The sequence below is a fragment of the Oreochromis niloticus genome, linkage group LG19, assembly GCF_001858045.2.
Source record: "Oreochromis niloticus isolate F11D_XX linkage group LG19, O_niloticus_UMD_NMBU, whole genome shotgun sequence".
NCBI classification, from domain to species: Eukaryota; Metazoa; Chordata; class Actinopteri; order Cichliformes; family Cichlidae; genus Oreochromis; species Oreochromis niloticus.
This window is the reverse complement of record NC_031983.2, coordinates 146503-172276: the sequence shown is the minus strand read 5'-3', so window position 1 is coordinate 172276 and position 25774 is coordinate 146503. Positions and strand designations below refer to the sequence as shown.

General features: G+C 41.3%; 1 protein-coding gene and 1 long non-coding RNA gene across 7 annotated transcripts in view; one reads left to right on the top strand and one right to left on the bottom strand.

Annotated features, from left to right (window-relative positions):
- The window catches only part of gabrr2a (gamma-aminobutyric acid type A receptor subunit rho2a), an 87017-nt gene that overhangs the window by 48666 nt on the left and 12577 nt on the right, over positions 1–25774 (top strand). For all 4 annotated transcript variants that reach the window (XM_025900752.1, XM_003459289.5, XM_019348904.2 and 1 more), the window contains 4 exons: positions 7845–7912; positions 13566–13789; positions 20159–20241; positions 25055–25195. In XM_025900752.1, coding sequence (XP_025756537.1) covers positions 7845–7912; positions 13566–13789; positions 20159–20241; positions 25055–25195 — 516 coding nt within the window. The remainder of the gene's footprint in view (positions 1–7844; positions 7913–13565; positions 13790–20158; positions 20242–25054; positions 25196–25774) is intronic.
- Positions 613–25195, bottom strand: LOC109195985 (uncharacterized). Of its 3 annotated transcripts, XR_003215163.1 has the most exons (6): positions 25063–25195; positions 23563–23677; positions 11985–12061; positions 5914–6031; positions 5131–5315; positions 613–647 (listed from the first exon to the last, which is right to left on the bottom strand). It is a non-coding gene; the product is annotated as an uncharacterized LOC109195985 (long non-coding RNA). The 3 variants fall into 3 exon arrangements; XR_003215162.1 differs by lacking the exon at positions 613–647 and having other exon boundaries at positions 4783–5315; XR_003215164.1 differs by lacking the exons at positions 613–647; positions 11985–12061 and having other exon boundaries at positions 4783–5315.

Genomic DNA, 25774 nt, shown 5'->3' with positions numbered 1-25774 from the left:
TCATGGTTGATCACAATACCCAAGGCTGGCGTAACTTGCGGCACACTTTGCCTGAATTATGTCCATTGCCTTCGCGTACAAGGTGGCGTATTGTGTCGTTGGGGGCATATAGGAGCAAACATAGCAGTCTTTCTTGGGTGTGCTGTCATGTATATATCGATACCATGCGTTGTTCATCCATGGGGGAATGTGGTCTTGTGTCATGTCACGAAGATGTGAGTTGTCATGTGTCCATCTTGTCTGCAAGTGGTGTTGTTCATCTTCTTTCTTTCGGGTGAGTGTTAATAAACTCACCAGGAGTGCAACATTAGCCACTAGGAGGACGAGCGTCTTCATGATGACCAGACACACCTGTGACCTCTGATGAGTAGACTACCGGCAAGAAGTAGAGGGCGGGGTGTACCCGATCAGCCCTCCCTTCACCAATAGATCACCAGGAGTTAGGGGTGTCGGCGTCTAAACGTCTAGGTTGTCACTCACTTTTTTGCAGTGGCTTTGATGAATCCAGGACGGTCTTTCTGCTATTTTGCAGGCAGTTGGTGTGGTGAGTAGCACTTGATAAGGACCTTCCCACCTGGGTGAACTCCAATTTTTCCTTTGGAGTACTTTGATCAGGATCCAATCACCTGGTTTCAACCTGCAAGACACTGGGGAGATATCACTTGGCAGTTGGTTGTTTAGAACAATCTCTTTATTTTCAAGTAATTTAGTCATCCATTCGGCTAGTGTAGTTTCTCTCATTGACTTATCTATGGGCTCACTTGTGATTGGTAGTGGAAATGGTCTACCGTGAATGATTTCAAAAGGTGTGAGTTTCTGAGAACTTGTGTCAGTCTCATCCACATTTTTACCAGGCCTATACACTCAGGCCATGGTCTCCCTGTTTCTTCCATGCATTTTCTCAGTCTCTGTTTTATTGTGCCGTTAGTTCTTTCCACTAGTCCGGCACTTTGTGGGTGGTAAGCACAGTGGTGTTTGATGCTAAATCCTAGTGCTTCAGAGACCTTACTGATTACTTCATTAACAAAATGTGTCCCATTGTCTGAGAATATCAGAGTGGGGATGCCATATGTTGGAATGAAACGGTTGCACAAACATTTTGCTACTGAGATGGCGTCTGCTTTTTTTACTGGATAGATTTCTGGCCATTTTGAGAGTACGTCTATGATCACTAGAGCGTATTTTGAGCCTTGGCATTCATTTAGCTCAATAAAATCCATGTGGATTGTATGAAAAGGACCTCTTCTCGGTCTGAGGTTTCCCTGTGCATTATGTTTTTGGCAAATCATGCATGTTCTGACAAATACTTTTGCTGAAGTTTCGAAATTTTGAGTGTAGACATGTTTAGAGATTATATCTACCATCCCTCCCTCCTGTTTTGTGTAGGGATTTTGGTAGTATTGGTTTGCCATTACAAGTCATCAAATCATTTTCTAGCTGTGCTCCACATTTTAACCATGTCTTTTGTTCTGCGGTTGGTGCGGCTTTTTGTTCGTTTTTAAGCACATCAAGTGGTATTTGCATTGAGGAGTCAGACATTAATGTGTCTATAGTTTGTTGTGCTGCTGCTTTTGCGGCTTGATCTGCAAAGTTACTGCCTTTAGTGACCTCTGAGTTGTCTTTCTGGTGTGCAGCACATTTCCATAATGCTAACTGGCTTGGCAATATTATCACTTCCAACAGTGCCTTTAAAAGATTTCCATGTTGCACTGGGTTGCCAGTAGAAGTAACCATTCCTCTATTCTGCCAAATTTTTGCAAAATGATGTACAGCTGCAAAGACATACTGGCTGTCAGTGTATATGTTTATGTCTTGTCCTTCATGCAGTTGACAGGCACGTATAACAGCTGTAAGTTCTGCGCTCTGTGCAGAGTGTGAGGAAGTTAGTGCTTTTGCTTCTAAAATTGTGTCTACTGTGGTTACCGCATAACCTACACAGTTCCGCCCAAGGCTATTTTTGGACGCTGAACCGTCTACAAAGATGTTAACGAAACCAGCCTGTGGGGTGCTGTAAAGGTCAGCGCGTGGTTTTGTTTCCTCATCTGGCTTCTTTATACAGCAGTGTGCGTCACCATCTTGCGAAGTAGGGAGAAGTGTGCTGGGGTTTAACTGTCCACACTTCTCAATTCTGATGTGTGACTGTGAAAGCAAAATGCCTACATAGGAAAGTTGTCTTGCATGTGTCAAACTTCTAAGTTGGGAAAAACTTTGCATTGCTTACAGTTCATAGCTCACAGCTCTAAAACTAGGCATCAACAAATCATATGCCTAATCATTATGTGTCACTGTGATCCACAAGTATGATCACAAATATTTTCAAACCAACAAAACAAACAAACAAAAACAAAACAAATTGCCTATGGCATCAAGGCTTTGCGTCCATATTAATTGAGTGTAAGCTGCTTTCTTCATTGCAAGTGTTTGTTACAATAAGGTTTAATTCATGCATCTTATCACTGAGTTCTAAATTCAAACTATCTCACTTCTGACTCTTTCCAAAAATAATTTCACATATAACAATTTGTGTATGTGTTGTCTATTCATTAATATAGTTGTCAATTATTTCTGTCATTAGTTTTACCTTCTTTTGTTTATGACATGGCGGACATCTCTAAACAATCATGAGTTCAGCCTTCAATTTCAACCCAATTATACCCTGTATTCTCGCACTCGAACTTGTCCTGCTTCACCTCCCATCAGTCCTCGTCCCTCTTTTCACAGTGTCCTTGTGTGGCCTTCAAAGCTCCAACAAACACAGTCTGCAAAATATCATGTTCAGTGCCTTTTTCTCAGGGTCGAGGACAAAGTGGGAGGTCAAGCTATAAAATTTTAGCCAAAAAGTGGCTTATTTTCCCAATTAATCTATGCTTTTGTCGCTGTACTCAAGGTTCCAGGTTGAGAGAAATCCACCTGTATTGACACACTAAAGCATACAATTAATATCATTTTCATTACTTTTCTTAAAACATTCATTCGCTTCATCTTCTTAGAGTTTAACTCGTCTGTTTCTCTCTGTGAGCTGTCTTTACACACCACAGGCAAACATATTTCCTGTTTCTGCAGACTAATCGAACTCTTTTGTTTTTCTTTGTATTCATAGTCTATAAACCCTCTTTCATTCTACTAAACCTTGATCTAAAACCAATACACCGTTATGTCACACTTCTAAATAGAGCCCTTTCAGACATCAGGAATCACACACACACACTGCCTTTTCTGTCAAACTTCCACTTGTTCACTCACTCTACTATGAACCTTTGTAGTGTTATTATTACTTATTTTTTTATTATTTTTGTACAAATCACACCCAATCACTCAAAACCTACTTCTCACAGCATTCACACAGTTAAAATCACTCAAAATATGCTTTCATACGAGTATTTCAGACATGCTTTTCATAATCAGAAAGAGCAAGTCAAAGAAAAACAACTGAAACCTCTAATCATTCTCACAGCACACACATAAACTGGAGAAAAAACTAAAACACACCGGCATTTATTGCTCAAGAGAGGTTACTACTGAAAGATATATAGTGGTCACTTACTATACATCCACAGTAATGAATTCAAACTCTATTTATACAATTGTAGTGAGCAAAACCAGCATCTCAGTCACAGGCATTTAGCAACATTTGCAAACAATAGTTATAAAGCTTAATAACACTCTAAACCGAAAGCAACAATCTCCATGCGCGTCACCGCTCCTCATTAGCTTGGTAGTGTCCACATATTTAATTCAGCTTCTCAATCTTGTAGCTTTAGCTGTTGTATACAGGGTTTGGCTCATTAGTTGTTAGTATAGGTTTGCTCTTCATCTCTTCATCTCTTCATCTCGCTCTTCAAGTCTCATCTAAGATGACAGGTTTACAAGCAGGTCAAGTGTCTCTATGCACTTGATTAGATTTGGTATTTTCTTTATTTTCTTCATCTCACATATCATTGTACTGAGTTTGAGCAAACCTTAAGCTTGATTTAGACTACTTTTAACAATCATCCACCTCACATCATAACTGACTGAGGTGCCTCTTCTTATTAATAGTATGTCATTATTAATGTTATCATTGTATTGTTTTTCCTTTTTTATAACAGCAATAGTGTATTACAATACACTACTTTACTACTAATATACAATAGTTTATTATTTTATATTTTATTATGTATCCATCGTAGGCCTGTGTGAATCTGCAGCTTCACACCTTCCCAAGCTGGAGACATTTGCTTTTCTTGGCTGAACAATGACACAGCCTTAATATACCTTATGCATTTCTCTTTTTTATTTGATATATTTTCGTGTGAATTATCTGGTTTCATGCATTCTATTCATTCTAGGCACGGTCGTCATGCCAACCATGTTTCATTGTTAATACCAGTTTACAGGTTGTTATCCTTCCTATTATTAGTTTGAATACATTAGATAAGCTCTAATTTAATTTAACCTTTTGTTTATTCCACTTCATTCCTCTTTCCATGCTTTAAAATATTACAACTCTTGTGTACGCTTCGTTTTCTTTTTAGCATCCTTTTCAGTATTTATTTCTGCTTGGAGGGTTTCTTTTAATTTAGTCAATGCGGAGGGGCTACATTTTCCCTCATCTGCATGCACTAATTTGTCCGGCGCCTGGACATTTTTTCTCTAACCACTGCTCGTCAGCAGTGAGTTTTGAAGCTACACAACTGCGGCACCTTCTTCTGGCACGAGAATCGAGAGAGGTAGTTGACACAGCCTTCTACTTTCAAGCTATTCTTGAAAGCGGTGTCAGCTTTACGTGATGAAACACGACCTTTTTCTCTTTTCACCAGTACTTGGGTGGCCTACAGTAAACAAATTAGTGGAATAGTTCAGCCTCCTTATTGTGCTGTAAAATCAACTTATTCCACCAACAAAAATAAAACAATAAATACCTTTATACGCGCGCTAACTTTACCCACTACAGGGGAACCACCAGTCCCTCAGACGAGCTCTATTTTATTTTAAAATGCTACCAGCCCCTCTCGGGCGAGCCTACTTTACCCACTACAGGGGAGCTACCAGTCCCTCAGACGAGCTCTATTTTATTTTAAAATGCTACCAGCCCCTCTCGGGCGAGCCTATACGATTTTTTGCAACGTGTTTCAGAGTGTCAATATTCACCTGTTTGCTGATTAATTGCCGGGTTGTCAGGTCCCCCTCATCGACCCCCACCGTCGTGGACCACTTTTAAGAATGCTGGCCAGAACCCGAATTCACGTCTCTGGTCTTTATCCTCTTCCTGGAGAGGAGCTGTCGACAGACTTCAGCGCGGGCTTCTCACGACGTCAGGACTCGATGAGGCTTTCCTGTGGGGTCACACAAAAGTGTTATGTCCCATCCGGCTCGAAGGACCAAGAAATGTCAGGAGTTTTCCTGCAGTGCAACTCAGGTCGGAATAAATGACACTCAGACAGGTTTGCAAGTTTAACGTGCACACGGGTGAGAGCTCAACGGAGACTCACACCCTGCAATAGTTGTCATCCTTTATTTATACTCAAGCATGTTCTTCTCAGAGACGTACAGGAAGAGATAAAATAGAACTGTGCTGCGTGCAGGCTTCCTGTTGAACTTGTACAGAGCGTAACTTCTCTATTTAAGCTTAATACTAAAAGAGCAAACACATCTAGATAATGAAATGTACTTTTAAGCATAAACATAATAAAATCTTTTGACAATTATTTTTAAGAAAAGCAATATGTGGGGACAGATGTCTAAAGAGGTATGATTTGAGCTGGGAGACATGGAAAACCTTGTGTATGTGCATATTGCAGGGTAACTTCAGGTGAGCAGAGACAGGATTAATCATGGCCTCGATTTCAAAGGGACCAATAAAGTTCGGGGCTAGTATCTTGATTTGGTGACAGCTGCGCAGATGATGTTGAACAGACGGGACTGTGTGCTCACCTTCTATTGCTAGAAAGAAGCCCAGGGAGACCTCGAAGGGGGACAGGATAGGGGCTGAGGTAGTCGGGCAATTGTGGGCATGTTCCATCGTCTATTGTGAGGATTGCCGTGTTTCAACCTGAGGGAGGCAGACCAGTCACAAAGTTGAGGGAGATGTGAGACCAGGGACACCCTAGAGTGGGAAGGGGTTTGAGCAGGCCTACAGGAGGGGAACTAGCAGACTTATTCTTCACACAGGTTAAACAGACTGAAACATACTCTCTAATTAGTGTGGGCCACCAAAAGAAATTGCAGGAGAGGTTGCAGGAAGGTGAGGATCCTCCTCCAATCATATGTGAGGGGGAAGAGAGAGAGCCAGATGATTCCTGGACCCCTCTGCCAGATCAGGAGAGACAGACGGAATTGAGGAAAAATCCAAAGGCTCCATGGGACGGAGTCAGAGTGCTAATGGACAGAGTGTCAGATTTTAGACAGTTCATGTGGCAGTCGTTACTTCAACAGGAGATGCAATCCTTTCTCCAATCGATACAGGGGTTGTGTAGTTGTAGCTAAGGAAGGCCCAAAACTATGACGTTATTTTTGTGCCTCTATTCTGAGCGCACGTAAATAATTTTTGCAAGTACAAATATTGCATTTTGAGGAGAAAATTATTTTGTGCGAACAAAATTCATTGCTGCATGCAAGAAATGTATTTCAGTGTTTGCTATTATCCATATACACGCACAATAACAGCCCTCTCGCTCAGTTGTTGGCATTTGCTCTTGCTCAGATCTCTGCTCTGTGTGATCTGCAGACCTGCTCTCAGTGTGTCGCTCCCGCTCTCAACATCTCTGCTCCCTGCACGCACAACTCTTTCTGTACTCCGTTATAAATGTGCCACAAAACCAACCAATCACAGACTTGGATGCAAAACTTCTGATTGCCTGTTGTGGTCTCCTAGCTACTGCATTCTGATAACACTGTCCAAAGTTTAGCTAAAACCATTTTCGATTAGTATGTTATTTTATTTTATTGTAAAATATATAATTTTTTAAGACCATTTAATATATTTTAAACCAAACCACTCCACTGGATTTAGCTACATTTCTCTCAAATTAAGCTTTTCTTTGTTCAAAATAATTTTCTCCTCAAAATGCAACATTTGTAGTTGCAAAAATTGTTTACTTGCGCTCAGAATAGAGGCACAAAAATAACGCCATATAAAACAAGGTGTGAGGGGTGGTTTGAACATGTAAAAGCCAATATGCTCTGTGTGATTACTAGAAAGGGATAGGGTTTGGTTCGGCTCTATGAATGACATAGGCAGGTGTTGACCATTTTTCAAACTTTGACCTGGATGGCACGAGGCAGAGTTCGGAAATATTTCATTTTTGTGCAAGGAAGTTATCAATGAAACGTTGCTCCGCGCCTGAATCAATAAGCGCTTGGACAGAGTGGGTTAAGACATTAACAGTTATCTTCCCGGGAATCATGAGACGTGAAGCACAGAGGGAGCCAGAGATTTCCCCGCCAGTACTGGTTCCTTTACTGGTGGGCGTAACCTTTTGGCCGAATGGGGCAGGCGTATATGTAATGACCCCTTTTGTGTAATGTGTGTAATAATTACTTTTTTGAGTAATGACCCCAAAACTGATCACAAAAAAAGGCAAATGCCTCCAACATGCCCAAACATTTGACCACACAGCATGCAATTAATTTGAACTAATTAATTAATTTGAACAAATGCAAAGTATTTCATATGTTGTTTAGCGATGGTGGTGATGCTCAAAGCTGAGCCATGGAGAATTGGTAAGGAAATTAATCAATAAGTGATATTGACAATGCAATCAGTTGTTATCACTTGTTATCAATGTCCATACCTACTGATGTGTGTGTTTTTAGGCTATGTCGTCTACTACAGTATTTGGTCATGATGGAATTTTGTTTGGCAGGTCCTGCAATCCCTGTTGGAGTGGATGTTCAGGTGGAGAGCTTGGACAGCATCTCTGAAGTTGATATGGTAAGCCGGTGTTTTCCTATACTTTTACAGATGATACATCTTACAGTATAAGGTCAATGGAGATGAAACTTGACTTTTTTCACTAAATTTGAAGGAAATATAGAAAACGGTGTCACGAGTTGAGTAATAATTAAACAAAGAAACGCATTTTTGTTAATTTGTTATGGTAATAATTAAGTGCAACTTAATATACATAATCATCTACATACATGGTGGAAAGTGTATATATGTTTTTGGTTCCCATTTAAAATCTATTCTAAATTCATGCTTACATTAATTTTATTCAGCTCTGAACTCCTACAGTAAGTACAGGGTGGGCCATTTATATGGATACACCGTAATAAAATGGGAATGGTTGGTGATATTAAAGTCCTGTTTGTGGCACATTAGTATATGTTAGGGGGCGAACTCCTCAAGATGGGTGGTGACCATGGTGGCCATTTAGAAGTCGGCCATCTTGGCTCTTGCTGAATGAAGCTAGGACAGCCACTGATGTTTCTTCATTAGTGACAGTTTTCTTGCGTCCACATTTTGGCAAATCCAACACTGAACCAGTTTCACGAAACTTAGCAAGCAGTTTGCTAACTGTAGCATGGGAGATGGGTGGTCTCGTAGGGTGTCTTGCATTGAAATCTGCTGCAATGACCCGGTTACTGCGTTCACCAGATAGCAACACAATTTCGATCCGCTCCTCATGTGTTAACCTCTTCGACATGTTAATGGCTGTGAACAAAGAGAAACTTGTAAATAACTCATGAAAGGATAAAGTTACGTTGAAACCAAGCACACCATTGTTTTTCTTGTGACATTACCAATAAGTTTGATGTGTCACATGGCCCTCTTCCTATTGAAAAAAACAAAAGTTGTATCCAAGATGGCCGACTTCTAAATGGCCACCATGGTCACCACCATCTTGAGGAGTTTGCCCCCTCACATATACTAATGTGCCACAAACAGGACTTTAATATCACCAACCATTTCCATGTTATTACGGTGTATCCATATAAATGGCCCACCCTATAGTTTGCTTAATGCATCCTGTCTTGGCACAGCTGGAAGTCTGTGGCTGATGCTGAAGCTTTGCTTATGTTTTACTCTTGCTGCATATATTCTGCCATGTGCTTTTTAGTCATTGCACTGAGCCAGAACTGAATAATGCAGAGACATGTAATGAAGCCATGAAGTCCTTAACACGTACATGTTGCATTTTTTTTATGTAACAAGTAGTGTAGGAGCCATAACTAAATGTATTGAATTTTGATGATCACAGGGTTTTCATTTCTTTGGTGCTATGGTGATGTGTAACTGGAGTCACGTGGGTGCTAGCGGTGACATTAAGAGGGCGTTGTCAGCCTGTCATTCACTGGTTTGATTTTGACAGAGAGAAGGCTGGGTAGCCGTAGTTTTTGTTGACCGCTGCACAACGAGTTTCCCCTTGTTGCATTTGAGCCTGTGATGTTTTAAGAGTCTGAATAGGGAGCCGATCACATTACTCTGTAAACTCTCAAAGCACTTTAATAAACAAGCAAGCAATTCCACCTCTTGCATTATTGCGTAAAGTTGACAGCGTGTCAGGCAAATAGTCAGGCTCCATCCCCGGCCTCTAGCGACTGTGGAAGTCGCTACAAGTAGGGCTGCAGTGAATCTTCTCAACACAAATTATTGTCTTCAGTGCATGGCTCTGTAGGGCACCAATGTGTTAAACAATGTCAACGCGATGGAGACCTGTAATACAAATGTATGTAGGAGCAACGTATGAATAAAAAGTTAACATTAACCATATGTAGCCCTCAGTATTAAACAAAACCACTGATAACACAACGGCAGCAGTGATGATGACACTGGCACGGTTAGCTTGTATTGTGCCAAAAAGTGATCGTCTGCTAAAAGTGATTTCTGGCATTTGTCAAAAAGTGATTGCCTATATTTAAATTGCTGTCATATATCCTTTATATATTCTGTTAAAAGGTCTCATTGACATTAAAAATGTTTGGGGGGTTTTTTACAAGAGAACTAGCCAACAGGGGCAGCAGTAATTGCAACAAATATAACCATAGTTCTACAAAGATATTTTAATTGGCCAAAAAGGACTGGATTGGTTATAATGTAAATAACGTGTCATTAAAATACTGGCTAAAACACGTAATTTCATTATTTTATATATAAAACCTTTGTAAATCCTGGTCACTGAAGTCTATTTATTAATATATGTAAAGACATTATACATGAAAAATGTAGAAACAGTGGAAATCACTTTTTCGCAGATGATCAGTTTTTGGCATAACATTGGAGACTGGCTACACACCACAAAGGGGAAAGAGGCGGTCCTGTTACCAAGGTGGTGAGCTGAGGTTGGGTGAAAGAAAATATGTGAAACGACTTATGAAAAGGGAGAAACAACCTTGTTATCCCTTATGTAAAAGGTTTATCCATGAAAATCAGGAGAATGTTCTCCAAGCACGACATCCCAGTACACTTCAGACCTAGCCACACCATCAGACAAAAACTGGTCATCCCAAGGAGAAAACTTGAACATAAGCTAAAACTAAACATAAGCTAAAAAACATAGTGTTTGCTTTGCAGTGCAACGAGGTCTGAACTGTAGAGAGAGATATAAATCGGAGAAACCAAACAGCCATAAATGCATGAACAACCACCTCGACAGGACAAGACTCGGCTGTCTACCTGCATCTAAAGGTCATAGGTCACTCTTTTGAGGATGCCAATGTTTACATTTTTGAGGGAGAAGAGAGATTGTTAGCAAAGAGGAGTTAAAGAGGCCATCTATGTCCACTGTTAGTGACCATCTTTGAACAGAAGGGGTGGCTTACGACAACAACTGTCTGCCACCTACAGTGTAGGTTTGAGATCTTCCCAGGTGCCTCAGCCCACCTCATATCTTACATCAGGTGAGCTCAATGGGTCACATAATACGGTGCATGATTTAAACCTGTTTCAATATCTATAATTACTATAATGCATAATATAGAGCGACAGAGAGGGAGAGCAATCAAGTTAGGCCTCTTAGACCAAAAATGCCAGAATGCCAGGGCTGATTTTTTTTGTCCTAGTCCAGCCCTGTCTACGGTCTGTTAATTATGTTAATTATGTTTAGGTTTCATTGTGATTAGTAGTTGTTGTTTTTAAAAAAATCTCTGTTAGTTCCCTATTGTGTTATTTTATGTCTCTAGTTTAATCGGAAATGGCTTTAGATTTATTAACAGGGGGGCAAAACACACCTTGCTCATAAAGGATCCTTCAGGAATCCTTAATACATTTCAAGAAACACAGCTGCACTTTCTATTACAGCTCGGTAATAAATTGGTAATAGTAGGGTAACAAGGCAGAAACAAGAATAGAATGATGTGGTCATTTCCAACTTATTACCACTCAATTACTAGATGGGTGGCTGAAGTCACTTTATCCAGTTGTCTCAGCCACGCTGCTCCTCCTTCAGCTATTGGAGGCAGCATCTGTACTAACCCAGTGACATCCCCAAAATTAAAAGGCTCATACCTTCTCTCCCCTCCCCGCCCCCCGTAGCCACAATGGGGTTCTGTCCAGGACCCTTGTTCTCTGTGTCCCAGTGGACCTTTCCCCCTTTGGATTGGCTGCGCAGGCGCATACGACACCCTTGCTCTTCCTCCTCCCATAGTTCTCTCTGGCCCCGGCTATGAAATACTTCATACTCTCCAGGTTCTTCAGTCTCGCTGAAATTCATTCGCTTTTGAGGGTTCTCAAGATTGTCATCCTCTTTCACTGAAGCTGTTACCCAACCACCCCACAAATTGTCATCCCACTCTCCATTTGTTACTCTCATTTCCCGCTCCATCGCTGGAGTAAACTTCTGACATTTCTCCCGACTCCCTCGCTCCGGCTCTCCCTCTATTTTCTTTACCAGTTTCTTAGGGGCCGGGGTACCTTCCCCTTTCGAATTCTGTACCCGACTCTTGAACACATCCAGGCTCTCTTCTTCCTCCTGCGCTAGACTGCGCCCTCGGTCTTCCTTCCGAGTCGGAGCTGGAGTGGGTAGTTCTTGAAACAGAATAGGTTCTTCCCCCTCTTCACTTACCTCTCCCAGGGAGGCCTCGTTAGGGTCCCGTCCTGGGGCCACTCCCACTGGGGCATCAGTCGGGCGACGAGTCAAACCTGTTGGTGAAATTTTAAACAAAGTTCTGTTCAACGGCTTAGGCCACTTAGTCGGCTCATAATCACAGTCGATGGTCCCCGAATTAAGCTTCACCACTGTGCCGTCCTCTTTCTCCATACTTCCGTCCATCACCACAAAAGTTGGGAAATTTCCTGAACACAGAGGCAGGGGACACTCAACAGGGGGCGCAGTGGGCCGGGGCGGTGGGGACGGGGGACCCTGCTTACCTTTTCCCCCTATTGGAATCCCGGCACGAGCCCCCAATTGTTAAATATCAACACTTCACCGAGTTCTTTTGATTCCTCAGAGGCATCCGATGGAAGACAAAACACTGCTCAGTAGACCATTTAACACTTTATTTCTCTTTTACAAGACTTCTAGAAGGGAGATGTGTCCTGCAAGACACGTTGCCGCGGATCTCAAAATGGTGACGGGCACCTGACAGTTTTATTACCGGGCACCCTTTTCTAGTCTAAGCAACAGTATTTTCAGTAAGTTTCCACTACAAGATGGTTCCCTCTTATCTACTGCTCTACAGGACAACATGGGCGAGAGCCACTACTGAAGGACACCTACTCTAATGCCTTTATTATTCAGGGCTGTGTCCACCTAAAACTACTTCTATATGATTATATGACAGTGTTGATTAATATGAAATTAATATAAGGCACAATAATAAAGCACTTCCGATAAGATCATTCCAACAGTACTAACCACCAAGTAATATCATGGTTATAGTTGAGTAATATTGCACTAAAATGTGCAATTATATATAATTGCACATTTTAGTGCCATATTACTCAATATTACATGTATACATGTATATAAAGTGAAGATTAAATATGAAAACAGAAATGAAACATAGTCTACATACAAATTTGATGTGAGGTCAGCAAGTACAGGTGTATGTAGGTATACTGTGTTAGGATCAGATATCAGTGCTTTTAAAACAATAATATTGCTGTAAAATTGATTGCTGCCAACAGAAAAAACAATAGAAAGGGTTAGGAAGGATATGGGTAGCAGAGGAGTGTATCATTGAATGACCATTAGAATATAGACTTGTACGAGATCTATTTTAAAACCAGTGCTGGTTACTCCCTTACACTTTATACTTTTGCTTTGGTATGATAAATACCTTGTGGGTTCATGTATAAGAGGAAATTAAAGAAATTGAGTCAATCACTTTGTTACTGTTTGTTTGTGCTGTTGTTTCTCTATTAGCATGCCAGAGATCTCACCATAAAACTTGGACATATATGTTTTCCTTTTTTCCTTTGGTCACTGTTCTCCAATGATATTTTTAACACAAAAGCAACAGAGGGATTGGATTGCCTGTAGCTTTCTCAGTTTGATTATTAAATGAGAATTCCTGTCAAAAATTGGCATGGCCTGATGAGTGCAATTACAATTAGAATTTGGTAAAAGTTTGTATTTATTTCACTTGGTCATTACATCATCTCCACATTTACAGTCTTTAATTACACTCTTTAACTCCACCAGGACTTCACCATGACCTTGTATCTGAGACACTACTGGAAGGATGAGCGTCTGTCCTTCACCAGCAGCACCAACAAGAGTATGACGTTCGATGGCCGTCTGGTGAAGAAAATTTGGGTCCCTGATGTCTTCTTTGTCCACTCTAAGAGATCCTTTATCCACGATACGACTACTGACAACATCATGCTCCGCGTCTTTCCTGATGGACATGTGCTTTACAGCCTGAGGTCTGTAGTATCTCTGCATCTGATTTATTGACAGATCAATATTTGAATCAGCCTCAATTGTATTTTTTAATAGAATTATTCAAATTATTCCTCACTAGATTTCTTGAGCTATTTGGAAGCTTTTGCAATTTTGCTTTCAAACATCAATAAGTCTCATTGGTGGAGGAATTATGCCTCAGGTTAATTAAAATCTTAGGTGGGCATTTAAATAGGGAACATGTCCTGGATGGCTGCCCAGCTTTCACCATAAGTTCATGAAAATTGCATAAAAATTATATAGAGATTTTATATAGAGATTTTCAGACCATATCTGATTCCACACTACTCACTTTTAAAGTTATGAGGATTCAGCTGATATCCTTTAAATCCATCTATCCATTTTCTTCCACTTATCTGGGGCAAGAGCAAAGTCTAGACTTCCGTCTCACCGGGCACCTCCTCCAGCCTTTCTGGGGAAATAGCAAGGCTTTCCCATGCCAGCTGAGAGATGTAATCGCTCCAGCGTGTCCTGGGCCTCCTCCCAGTGAGACATGCCGAAACACCTCACCCAGGAGGCATCCTGTACAGATGCCCGAACCACCTAAACTGGCTCCTTTTAATGTAAAGGAGCAGCAGCTCTATTCTGAGCCCCTCCTAGATGGCCAAACTTCTTAACCTATCTGTAAGGGAGAGCCACCCTTCAGAGAAACTACTCTGAAACTACAATGCTTGTATTCGCATTCTCATTCTTTCAGTTACTACCCAAAGCTCGTGACGATCACTGAGGGTAAAGACGTAGACCAACTGGTAAATTAAAAGCTTCGCTTTTATACTGAGCTCTCTCTTCACCACGACAAACTGCTCCAGTGCAAGTTGGAGGCCGCCATCACCTGATGAAGCCAACAGAACAACATCATCTGCGAAAAGCAAAGACGAGATTCTGAGACCACCCAAGTCGAAGCCTTCCATCACTTGGCTATGCCTAGAAGTTCTGTCCATAAAAATTATCAACAGAGTTGGTGACAAAGGGCAGCCCTGGCTAAGTCCAACACCCACCAGAAATGAGTCCCACTTATTGCCAGGTATGTGGATCAAGCTCTTGGGCTAAAGACCCCATACTCCTGTAGCATACCCCAAAGGACACACAGAACATGGTCAAATGCCTTCTCCAAGTTTACAAAACACATATGGACTGTTTGGGCAAACTCTCATGCCCCCTCGATTATTCTCGAGAGGGTAAAGAGCTGGTCCAGTGTTCCACACCCGGAACAAAACCTGGATTGTTCCTCCTGTGTCCGAGTTAGAGCACACCATCCAATCCACTTTCTTGAAGATGGGAACCACCACTGCCCCGGGTCTGCCAGTGGTATGGCCCCTGATCTCCACGCAAGATTCTAGAGGTGTGCCAACCATGACAGCCCTACAACATCCACAGATTTCAGGAACTTGGGAAAAACCTTGTCCTTGGGGCCCTGCCACCAAGGAGTTGTTTAACTGCCTCAGTGACCTCACTCCCAGAGATAGACAAGTCGTCCCCCTCTTCCTCAGATTCTGCTTCCTCTACAGAAGACGTGTCAGAGGGATTAAGGAGGTCCTTGAGGTATTCCTTCCACCACCTAACAATGTCCTCGGTCAAAGTCAGCAGCGCTCCACCCGCAATATATACAGTGCAGGTACACCACCGTTTTCCTCTTCTGAGTCGCCTGATGATTTGACAGAATCTCTTTGAGGCAGTGAAAAGGTCTTTTTCCGTGGTCTCTCATATTTCTCTATTTATCTAGTTTTTGCTTCAGCCACTGTCCGAGCCGTGTCCCAGTTGGCCTGTTGGTACGTATTATCAGCTGCCTCCCAAGTCCCACAGGCTAACCAAGCCTCATAGGACTCCTTCTTCAGCCTGATGGTTCCCTTCACCTGTGGTGCCCACCATCTGGTTGGGGATTACCACCACGACAGGCCCCAACCACCTTGCAGCTCACTGCAGTTGAGCTTTGCCGGAGATGGGAGTTGAAGATCTTGCGGACCTGGGCCTCTGCCAGGCATTCCCAGCACACCCTCACTATATGTTTAGGTGCACCAGGTCTGTCCAGGATGTTCCCCCGCCACCTGATCCAACTAAATGGTGATCAGCTGACAGCACCTCTCTTCACCCGACTGTTCAGAACATATGGCTGCAGATCTGATGATATGAATACAAAATTGATCATTGACCTGTGGCCTAAAGTGTCCTGGTGCCATGTGCACTTATGGACACCCTTATATTCGAACATGGTGTTCATTATGGACAAACTGCACAGAAATTGCACAGAAAGCCAGTAACAGAACACCACTTGGGTTCAGATCTGGCAGGCCGTTCCTCCCAATCACGCCCTTCCAGGTCTTACTGTTGTTGCCCACATGAGTGTTGAAGCACTACCAAAGTCAAGGTTTCAGACACCACAGGTTACCCCAATAGGCTGGCCAGATAGATGTTTTTTTTTTAATATTTTGACTGATAAGCACACAGTAAATCCTGTATGCTGTAAATGAGTACCAGCATTCCAGCAAAAACTATACTAAACTAAACACAGATTGTAGTCAGTTTATTAAACCTGATTATAGTTTAGTTTTTTGTTTTTGTTTTTGTTTGTTTTTTGGGGGGGGTTCTAGGGCTCATGTTAATCCACCCTGATTTCAACAAGCAGAAGGCATATTTGCTTTATAAGTAAATATATTACCCTATATTTACTGATTCATATTATATACTAAAACAAGTCACAGTGTATCAAATAAAGCCTGCTGTAATTGCATCACAAAGTCTCTTGATGCATGCTCAATCATCCAGGTAAATGAATCCCAAAAAGCTGATTCTGTTCATCTGGACGTAGTGTTTTCATTGGGAGAAACATTTCGTTACTCATCCAAGTGACTTCTTCAGCCTCTGGAGTTGTTTGTCATCAACATCACATCATTAATGGTCCAAATGCAGTAGACTTGTTGGGTGCAAAAAAAAGGAAAAAAAATCTAGTAATTGCCGGAAAGATTCAACAGAATGCACTACAACAACAAAAAAAAAACTTGGTGGAGAAAAATGAAAAAAGAAACTACAAATAAAGCAAACTGAGGTTGGTAAACAACCTCATTGTCATGTTTCGGCTGTGTAAAGGCAGGAGAAGGACCCAAACGCAAAACTCACCACGCAGGAATTAAACTCAAAAGGCTGCTTTATTGCAGAATGGCATGAAAATCATAACAAAACTAAACAGGGACGTGGATAAACTGACACATAGGAAAACACAGCCATGAGGGAGACTACGACACTGACAAAGAGAAACACAGGGCTTAAATACACAGAGGGATAACGAGGGAATGAGACACAGAAAGAGAGCACAGCTGGGAGTAATCAGGCTGGACGAGACAAGGGAAGCAAAACTAGAATCACTCACAAGAGACACGGACCTTCAAAGTAAAACAGGAAACACTGACTGAACTCTAGACATGCAAACTTAACAGCAACCGAGGAGACAGAACATAGGGACCTGAAACATGGGACCGAAAGGCACAGTAGACACAACATGGACATAACGCCACAGGGAAAGAGTAAAACAAAACACAGAACCTCTTAGAAAATAAAATAGGAAACATAATGAAACGCAGACATGACTACATGAACTTGAGCGCTTTGGGGTCCTTAGGGACTAGTGAAGCGCTATATAAATACAGGCCATTTACCATTTGACAACAAAACAGACATGAAACACATGAAGGGCAAGGGAGAATAAACAGGGGTTGGAAGACACAAGGGGAATCTAATAACAAAGAACTATAACAACCTAGGCATGATGAAAAATGAACTGAAAACCTAGAGGGCTTAAACATAAACATAACCTAAAACTCCAAGATGCTGGGTCAAAAGACCCAGGATCGTGACACTCATCAAACGAGACAATATATAACAATATATACACTCAGAGAGATTAATAAACAAGACTGAAAATGAGAAAAACAATTGGCAGTTGCTTTATAATCATAGTAACAAATCATATTCTTTGTGTTCTATTCTCTGTCATTAAATGATACACCCTGTGTTAACTGAGATGTACCATAGTACTGTGACATGTGATTCCTAAATTTTAAATTTCCTGCTGGTCTGTAACATCAATTGTAACTGAATAAAAGACTGACTGCCCAATTCATTTGGCAATTCATTAATGCAAATACCATTCAGTCACATGGCACCAACATGATGTTATGACCATATAATATACTAATATATGGTCATAACACAGTGAAGTTTCCCACATGGTGTGGGATTTGGTGACTTCTGGCTTATTGATGCCAGAGATCAGAGAAGAGTGGCTAAGCTTCTTTAAACTGATAGGAAGGCAACAGTAACCCTTTTCCCACTTATTAAAACCGAAGTATGCAGCAGAGCATCTCTGGACACTCAACACTTTGTACCTTGAAGCAGATGAGTTACATCAGCAGAAGGTCGCACTGGTGTCTTACAAGTGCAGGACTTGTAAACTAAGAACAGGAAACTGAGGCTACAATTCTCACTGGCTCACTAAAATTAGAAAACAGAAGATTGCAAAAACATTTCTTGGTCTGATGAGTCTTGATTTCTACAGTGATATTTGCACTGTAGGATCAGAATTTAGCATAAACAGCATGAAAACATGGGCTTTTCTCAATTCTCAAGTACGCGGGTCCATACTCGCGTTCTCGGCAAGTACGGACTTGCCGAGAACTCGAGCACGGACTCGCGATTTGTACAATTGGAACACCAGTGTACTTGATGATGTCACAGGTCCGGAGTTTTTACTGCTGTCCCCTCTTAATTTAACTGTGATTAATATGTTATGAAGCTTAACTTTAATCTCAGCCAACCGATTTACTCAGGAACAAATAAAACACTGAAATAAACCAAACATTAACATTTAGAAGTGATCTAAGTGACTTATATATCATGTTTAACCTCAGTAGCGAAATCTCTATTAATAAAAATAGTGTACATGTATGCCTTAATAAAAACAAGCAGGTGAGATGTTAGAATGCTTTTATTTTTATTTTAGTGGACACTCAAAAATTACAATAGACAGCTGCTGGGGTTTGGAAGAGAACTGAACAAATATTTAAAATATAATCTGATTATTTTGAAGCAGCCTTCAGAATGTCCACATATTAGCATGCTGTTTTTGTTCCTGGTGAAAATGTTTCCTCCTGAATTGAAATATATCTCAGCCAAACCGATTTACACAAGAACAAATAAAACACTGAAAAAAGCCGAACAATAATAAAAAACATTTTTAAGTTATCTAAGACACTTATATATCATGTTTAACCTGAGTAGCCAAAGACCGCGGTGGGGTTGAAAACGATGTGCTGGGAGTCCACTGTTCTCGCCGGCTCTAGTGATCCTCGACCTCCCGATCTGCTATGGAGCTGGTGGGTAACAGACGTCTCAGAAAACTGCGAAGCACGTTTGGAAATATATGATATCTTGATAAATCGAGCAGATATTTGAAGCTTACACAGCTACATTCTCACTTGAAAATAACTTAAAAGTTTATTTTGTGACCCAGAAAGAGTAATATTTAAACGTTTTTAGCCGCGCTCCTCCGCCATTGCTGCATTTGGGTTTTGGACGAAATGCATTCTGGGATGACGTATCACGAGTACACGAGAACGCAAGTACGCACAAGTATGCATATTGAGACAGGCCCCATGAATCTACCCAGCATTATATCAGCAATAGAAGCTGCTGTCAGTGGTGTAATGTGTGGGGAATATTTTTATGATATTCTTTGGAGCACTTGTGTCAATTGAGCAGCATTTAAATGTCACATTCTGCCTGAGTATTGCTGCTGATCATATTAATCCCATTACGATTGTACTATGCCCATCTTCTCATGGCTGCTTCCAGCAGGTAACACATCAAGTCACAAAGCACAGATAATTTGGTTTCTTGAACATGACGATGACTTCACTGTACTTAAATGGGCTCCATAGTCACCTAATCTTAATTCAATAGAGCATGTGATAGAATGGAATATCATGGATATATAGCTGACAAATGTAATCATGTCAATATGGACCAAAAGTTTGCAATGTTTCCAGCACCTTGTAGAATTTATACCACATAGAATTAAGATATTTCTGAAGAGGTCCAACCCAGCTAATGATGTGGCACATGAAGGGACACAAATTATATCTGTATTATAATTCATTCCACAGAAATATGAAATATGCTGTGATGACAACCAAACTCTAATCCTGGTTCTGACCATGTCACTGTGAGGGTCTTTTCAACTTGTCTTCTGATAAATTGACATTCTTCATTTTGTCACATGTGAATGTACAGTGTGCTGTAATCTCACTGTGTGCCTCTATTGGTGCATTGTTTGCTCACAGAGTAACAGTAACAGCAGCCTGTAACATGGACTTCAGTCGCTTTCCTCTGGATTCTCAAACCTGTTCACTGGAGCTGGAGAGTTGTAAGTAAATATTTCATCAGATAATAAGATGGTGCGCATATCAAGTACTTCATTATTATAAGTAAAAACCACTATATTATCTTCTTTTTAAATTGTATTATCTACCAAATACTCTGTTATTTATTTGTTTTTTTTAACATTTCCTCTATATTTGAACTTTTCTCCATACATTTTAGGAGAACTGCGGTTAAACCACAGATTGTATGTAACTAACAAACTATCATCATGATGGATCAGCAGAGGTGGCAAAAGTGCAGACAGTGTTACAAAGTACTCCAGTAAAAGTTTAAGTACTGATTCAAATTCTTTCTCAAGTAAAAGTAAAAGTAAAAAGAAAAAAGCAAAGAAACAGGCTCTGAAATGTGCTCAGAGTAAGAGAGTAAAAGTAGATCTTTTTGAAAACATTTACCCCAGCTGCTTTTATGTAAAGCCAACTGAACCTTGTGCTATATTAATGTAATAAAATTATATTAGTACAAGTAAATATAAACTTTATTTCTGTCCTAAATTTAATCCTAATGAATATACTTGGCTTGAATCAGTTATATAGAATGCTAGCAGAGTAAAAAAGGGTGAATTTTTAAGGTAGAAGTTGCTCTATTTTCTGTTGCCTCAGTATGAGGAAAAGAATACTGACTTTTTGCTAACAACAAGCTGTGAGGTCAGGTCCTTGATCCATTAATATGCAAATTGTCATGACCATTGATCAACAACCACTGATCAAAGCCATTGATCAATGGCCATGAGTACCATTCACATTGTTCCTAGTTTCAGTCATTGTGCAAATGAACTGTGTATAAGATTGGGGAAACCTGCAGTCAGCTGAGACTGAAGAAGTCACTTGGATGAGTGACAAAACGTTTCTCCCACTGAAAACGCTACATCCAGATGAACAGATTCAACATTTTGGGATTTACTTACCTGGATGATTGACATTGCATCAAGACATCCAATACACCTGCATGCAACCACAAGTGGATAAACAGCTGGTCCAGTGTTCCACAATCAGAATGTGGAACATTGCTTCTCCTGGATCTAAATTTTGTCTAGATAGATGCAAAGTGAAATAAGTATGTGGCATGAATGCTGGTTGGCCTGGAGAAGGCCAGGAGAAGATGATTTGACTAGACCAGTGATCACGCAAACAGCTTAAAAGTCTGGAAAAGTAAAGATAAAGCTTGGATTTGGCCAGCAACACCTGGGAGCAGACAGATGTGAGACCATAGATCTTCCTTATTGAACTTACCCATAAGTTTAATTAGTCTCCGGCCTCCTTCCTTCCGCTTAGCATACAGTCTCAGGATGCTGGATTTGGGGTAAAACCTTTCATACGTGGTCAGGAGCTTCCTTGTCTTGATGTCGGTGGCTTCTATCAACACCTACAAGGCATAGGTGTTCATAGCCCAGATCTTGACTCTTTAGGACTTGCCTAACCCTCTGTACTGCAGGTACTTGGTGGTTGCAGCTTTCCTAGTGGCCTCTTCCTGGATCCCATTTGCTTGTGGGATTCCCAGATACTTGTAGCTGTCCCCAATGTCTGCAATGTTGTCTTCCGGTAGCACGATCCCTTCAGTTCTGACTACCGTCCGACTGACATTCTGATGTCGTTGTTGTATATCCTCGTGCTGTGAATCAGTGAATCTATGTCTTGTTCACTGTTGGCATACACCTTGATGTCATCCATGCACAGGAGGTGGCTGACAACTGCTCCATTCTGTAGTCGGTATCCGTGGCCAGTCTTGTCAGTGTTCTCACTGAGGGGGTTCAGGCCTATGCAGAACAGCAGTGGGGAATGGGCAACTCTTTAGTAGATCCGCACTTGACGGTGACTTGGCCTGTTTTCTGGTCCCTAAGGACCCCAAAGTGCTTTACATATCCAGTCACTCACCCATTCACGCACACATTCACACACTGGTGATGGCAAGCTACGTTGTAGCCACAGCCACCCTGGGGCGCACTGACAGAGGCGAGGCTGCCGGACACTGGCGCCACCGGGCCCTCTGACCACCACCAGTAGGCAACGGGTGAAGTGTCTTGCCCAAGGACACAATGACCGAGACTGTCCGAGCCGGGGCTCGAACCGGTAACCTTCCGATTACAAGGCGAACTCCCAACTCTTGAGCCATGATCGACTTGTGCTATTGGCTTGAAGTTGGCTTCTAGTGCTGTTTACAACATACCCACTGAGTTCCTGATGAAGACCCTTAGGGTTCTGTTGATCTTGTATAGTTCTAGGCATTCCAGGATCCATGCGTGGGGCATCAAGTCATAGGCCTTCTTGTAATCAGTCCAGACAGTGCTCAGGTGACTGCTCTGTTTACCAGGAACTGGTGTTTTACACTTCTGGTATTGCTGCCTATTCCTTTCTGCGCCCCACTCATGTATTGAGCCATGTGCCTATTCATCTGAGCCTCTATGATGCCTGACAGGAGCTTCCATGTAGTGCTGAGGCAAGTTATTGGCTGGTAGTTGGATGGTATGGGCCCTTCTGGGGATCCTTGGGAATCAGAACTGTGCGGCCATTCTTTGTGTGTTTCATCCATTAGGAGCCTGTTCATGTGTGCTGCCAGATGCTCATGGAGTGCAATCAGCTTCTTCAGCCAGTAGGCATGAATCATGTCATGGCCTGGGGCTGTCCAGCTCTTCATATTGGAGATTCTTCCTTAGATGTCTGCCAGTGTAATGCTTACTGGACCCTGTTCAGGGAGTTTACTGTGGTCTCCTCTTAGATCTGCTAGCCACTGAGCATTGCCGTTGTAGGTTGCATCCTTCTCTCTTATGCTTTTCCAGTATTACCCTGTCTCCAGCCTTGGTGGTGCTGTTCTCATATTTTTCCTGTGCCATTGAGAGTACACCTTGGATGGTTGAACAGCTGGTTTATTCTCCTGCCTTCTATTTCTCTGGTATACCTCTTCAAGCAGTTGGCCAAGGCTGTGGGTCTTTGCCTGGCAGTTTTCAAGACCCCAGGTATGGACTGCTTGCTGTACTTCTTAGGCACCTTTGTCATCACACTTTCTGTAACGCTGATTGTTGGCCAATGTCTGTTAAGGTTCTCAGTCATCCAGGTCATCGTAGTCTAAGGAGCTTGGGAAGAAAAGCATCTGGACTTCTTTAAGTTGCTTGAAGACATTTCACCTCTCATCCGATAAGCTCCTTCAGTTCCAGGGTCAAATGGTGGAGAGTCCCAGATTTAAGCCCTGTGGGGGTGTCCCCCCAAGAGGGACAATAGACCTCCTAATGATCCTCTACCTAATCATACGAGCCAAGGTGTGAAAACGGGTCTAGGTCACAATCAGCCAAGGTTGTGAAACCTCGTCCTACCCTATCATGTGATTTCCTGAGGTCAAATGGCCCAGGATGCGAGTGGGTGTTAAGGCTCCTCTTTGACTCCAACCACCCTCTGGAGGATGGTGACAGCCCCCGTGGTCCGCTGTATCTGTTGTGGAATAAAAAACAATTTGGGGATGTAAAAAGTCAGTACCACAATTCAGCCCTTCCATACTCTCTTAAGCCTCAAAGTGGCTTAGCAGACAGTAAAAATATGAATAAGAACATAAATCTGATTCTGATTCTGAAATAAAAATTAAGTAAAGAATGTACACACTCCATCTAAGATATAGCATGCCATCAAATAAGATATAATAAGTTAAGGCTCTTACATGTTAATCCACTTTGTAATACAAATCCAAATAGTGGGAGGTTTGCCCACAAGCTGTATGAATACATGATTTTATTTTGAGAGCTCTTTAATAATGGCCCATCATTTTTTATAATGTATTTATACATGATTTAGGCAGTGTCAGCATTTGAAGAATGAATTTACGTGTGTCAGTGTAGACTTGCATTAGCACAAACAGGACAATGAAACAGGAAAAGTCCCACAAAATAACTCCAGCAACTGCAAATTAATTATATTTAATACACTGAGATATTTGTGTTAAAAAGTAGGGAGTAAAAGTAAAATGTTGTCAGAAATCCCAGAAAGTGCAATCAAACTAGGCCAAGTCAATGCCACCCAGAGCAACAAAGCCAGTGGATGTATTCATTGTACGATCAAGAGGGTTCAAGTTTTTGCTTTAATTTGTCTAACTGTGGCTCTGTGCATAAAAAAAACAGGCTCTGTGCATAAAAAAACAGAGCCACAGGGTGCCTAACAATAGACTTAGTGGGCAACAAGGACTGCACCTTCAGCCTGTTCACTCCTTTATTTTTAAAGGCACACCAGTGTCTCTATACATTACATCCTCCCATTTAAAATTTATCTGTGAACTATGTGAAGCTTCAAAATCTCAACAAAGGACAGTTGAGGAATTGCACATAGAAGACCTTGAGGCGACTGTTGTTGTGATTTGGCGCTATATAAATAAAATAAAATTGAATTGAATTGAAGACAGTTGCATTGTGTAGTAACTTTCTTGAGTACCACTTCAAGTTGGCTATTTTTTTAGTGGTACATTTTACATTTGCTGAAGAGACAGTTCTTGGCATAATATTTATAAATCCTGTCATTGTTCCTTTACAGCACTGCTTTAATAATACAATAAATACAATCCCTTACTAGGGTTGCTATAGCTCAGGCTATAGAGCTGATCATCTACTAATCAAATGGTTGGTACTACTCAGATGTGATATGAGTAGTTTTTTCATGTTATGTACATACTAATATATATTTTTCTGACAGTTTTAAGTTATACATTTATGTTGCTCCTCTGTTTTCTGGCCTTAAGAACCTTTTTTTCTTAATGGAAAGAAATGATTAAAAGTTCTAATGGCCAAGTCTAAGCTCATTACTGGACTGCATGGTGTTTTACAGATGCTTACACAGATGAAGACTTGATGCTGTACTGGAAGAGCGGAGATGAGTCCCTCAGCATTGACGATCGTATCTCCTTATCACAGTTTCTTATTCAGAAGTTTCATACCACATCTCGGTTGGCCTTCTACAGCAGCACAGGTATAAACAACAAACAATGATAAGTTCTTGATGCTTTTTAAATTATGTTGTTGTGTATCTGTACAGGCCTTACTTACTGGGTACAGTCAACATATAACCTTCCCTTTAATTCCACCATTAGGATAAATTCTGACCTTTTATATTGGCTGCTATGCTAGCATGGTTTTAAGGGAGAGGTTTTCAAAGAATCTGAAATCCTCAAACAGTCAAACTGAGTCTAAGTTAAGAAATAACCCTCCCCATGTAAACCCTTAAGTTTACACAGGGAGAAAGCCATCATGGAACTAGCAGGTAATAACAAGTCAAATACAACTGTGAATCTGGTGGGACCAGCACCCCAATATAAGAAGTCTGGATCAGCTCTCCATTTAACCCTAATCTGATCCCATGAGCATCAGGTTACCCAGCAAGCAATGCAGAGTTCAGATGGAGCTTGATTGTGTTCAATTTGTTTAGTTCATGTACTGGTAGATTGACTGATTCTTATATAGCGTTTTTCTACTTTCCCAGAGTACTCAAAGCGCTCTATACAACATGCCACATTCACCCAGTCACACAAGCACTTTCTTGTAATCTTTT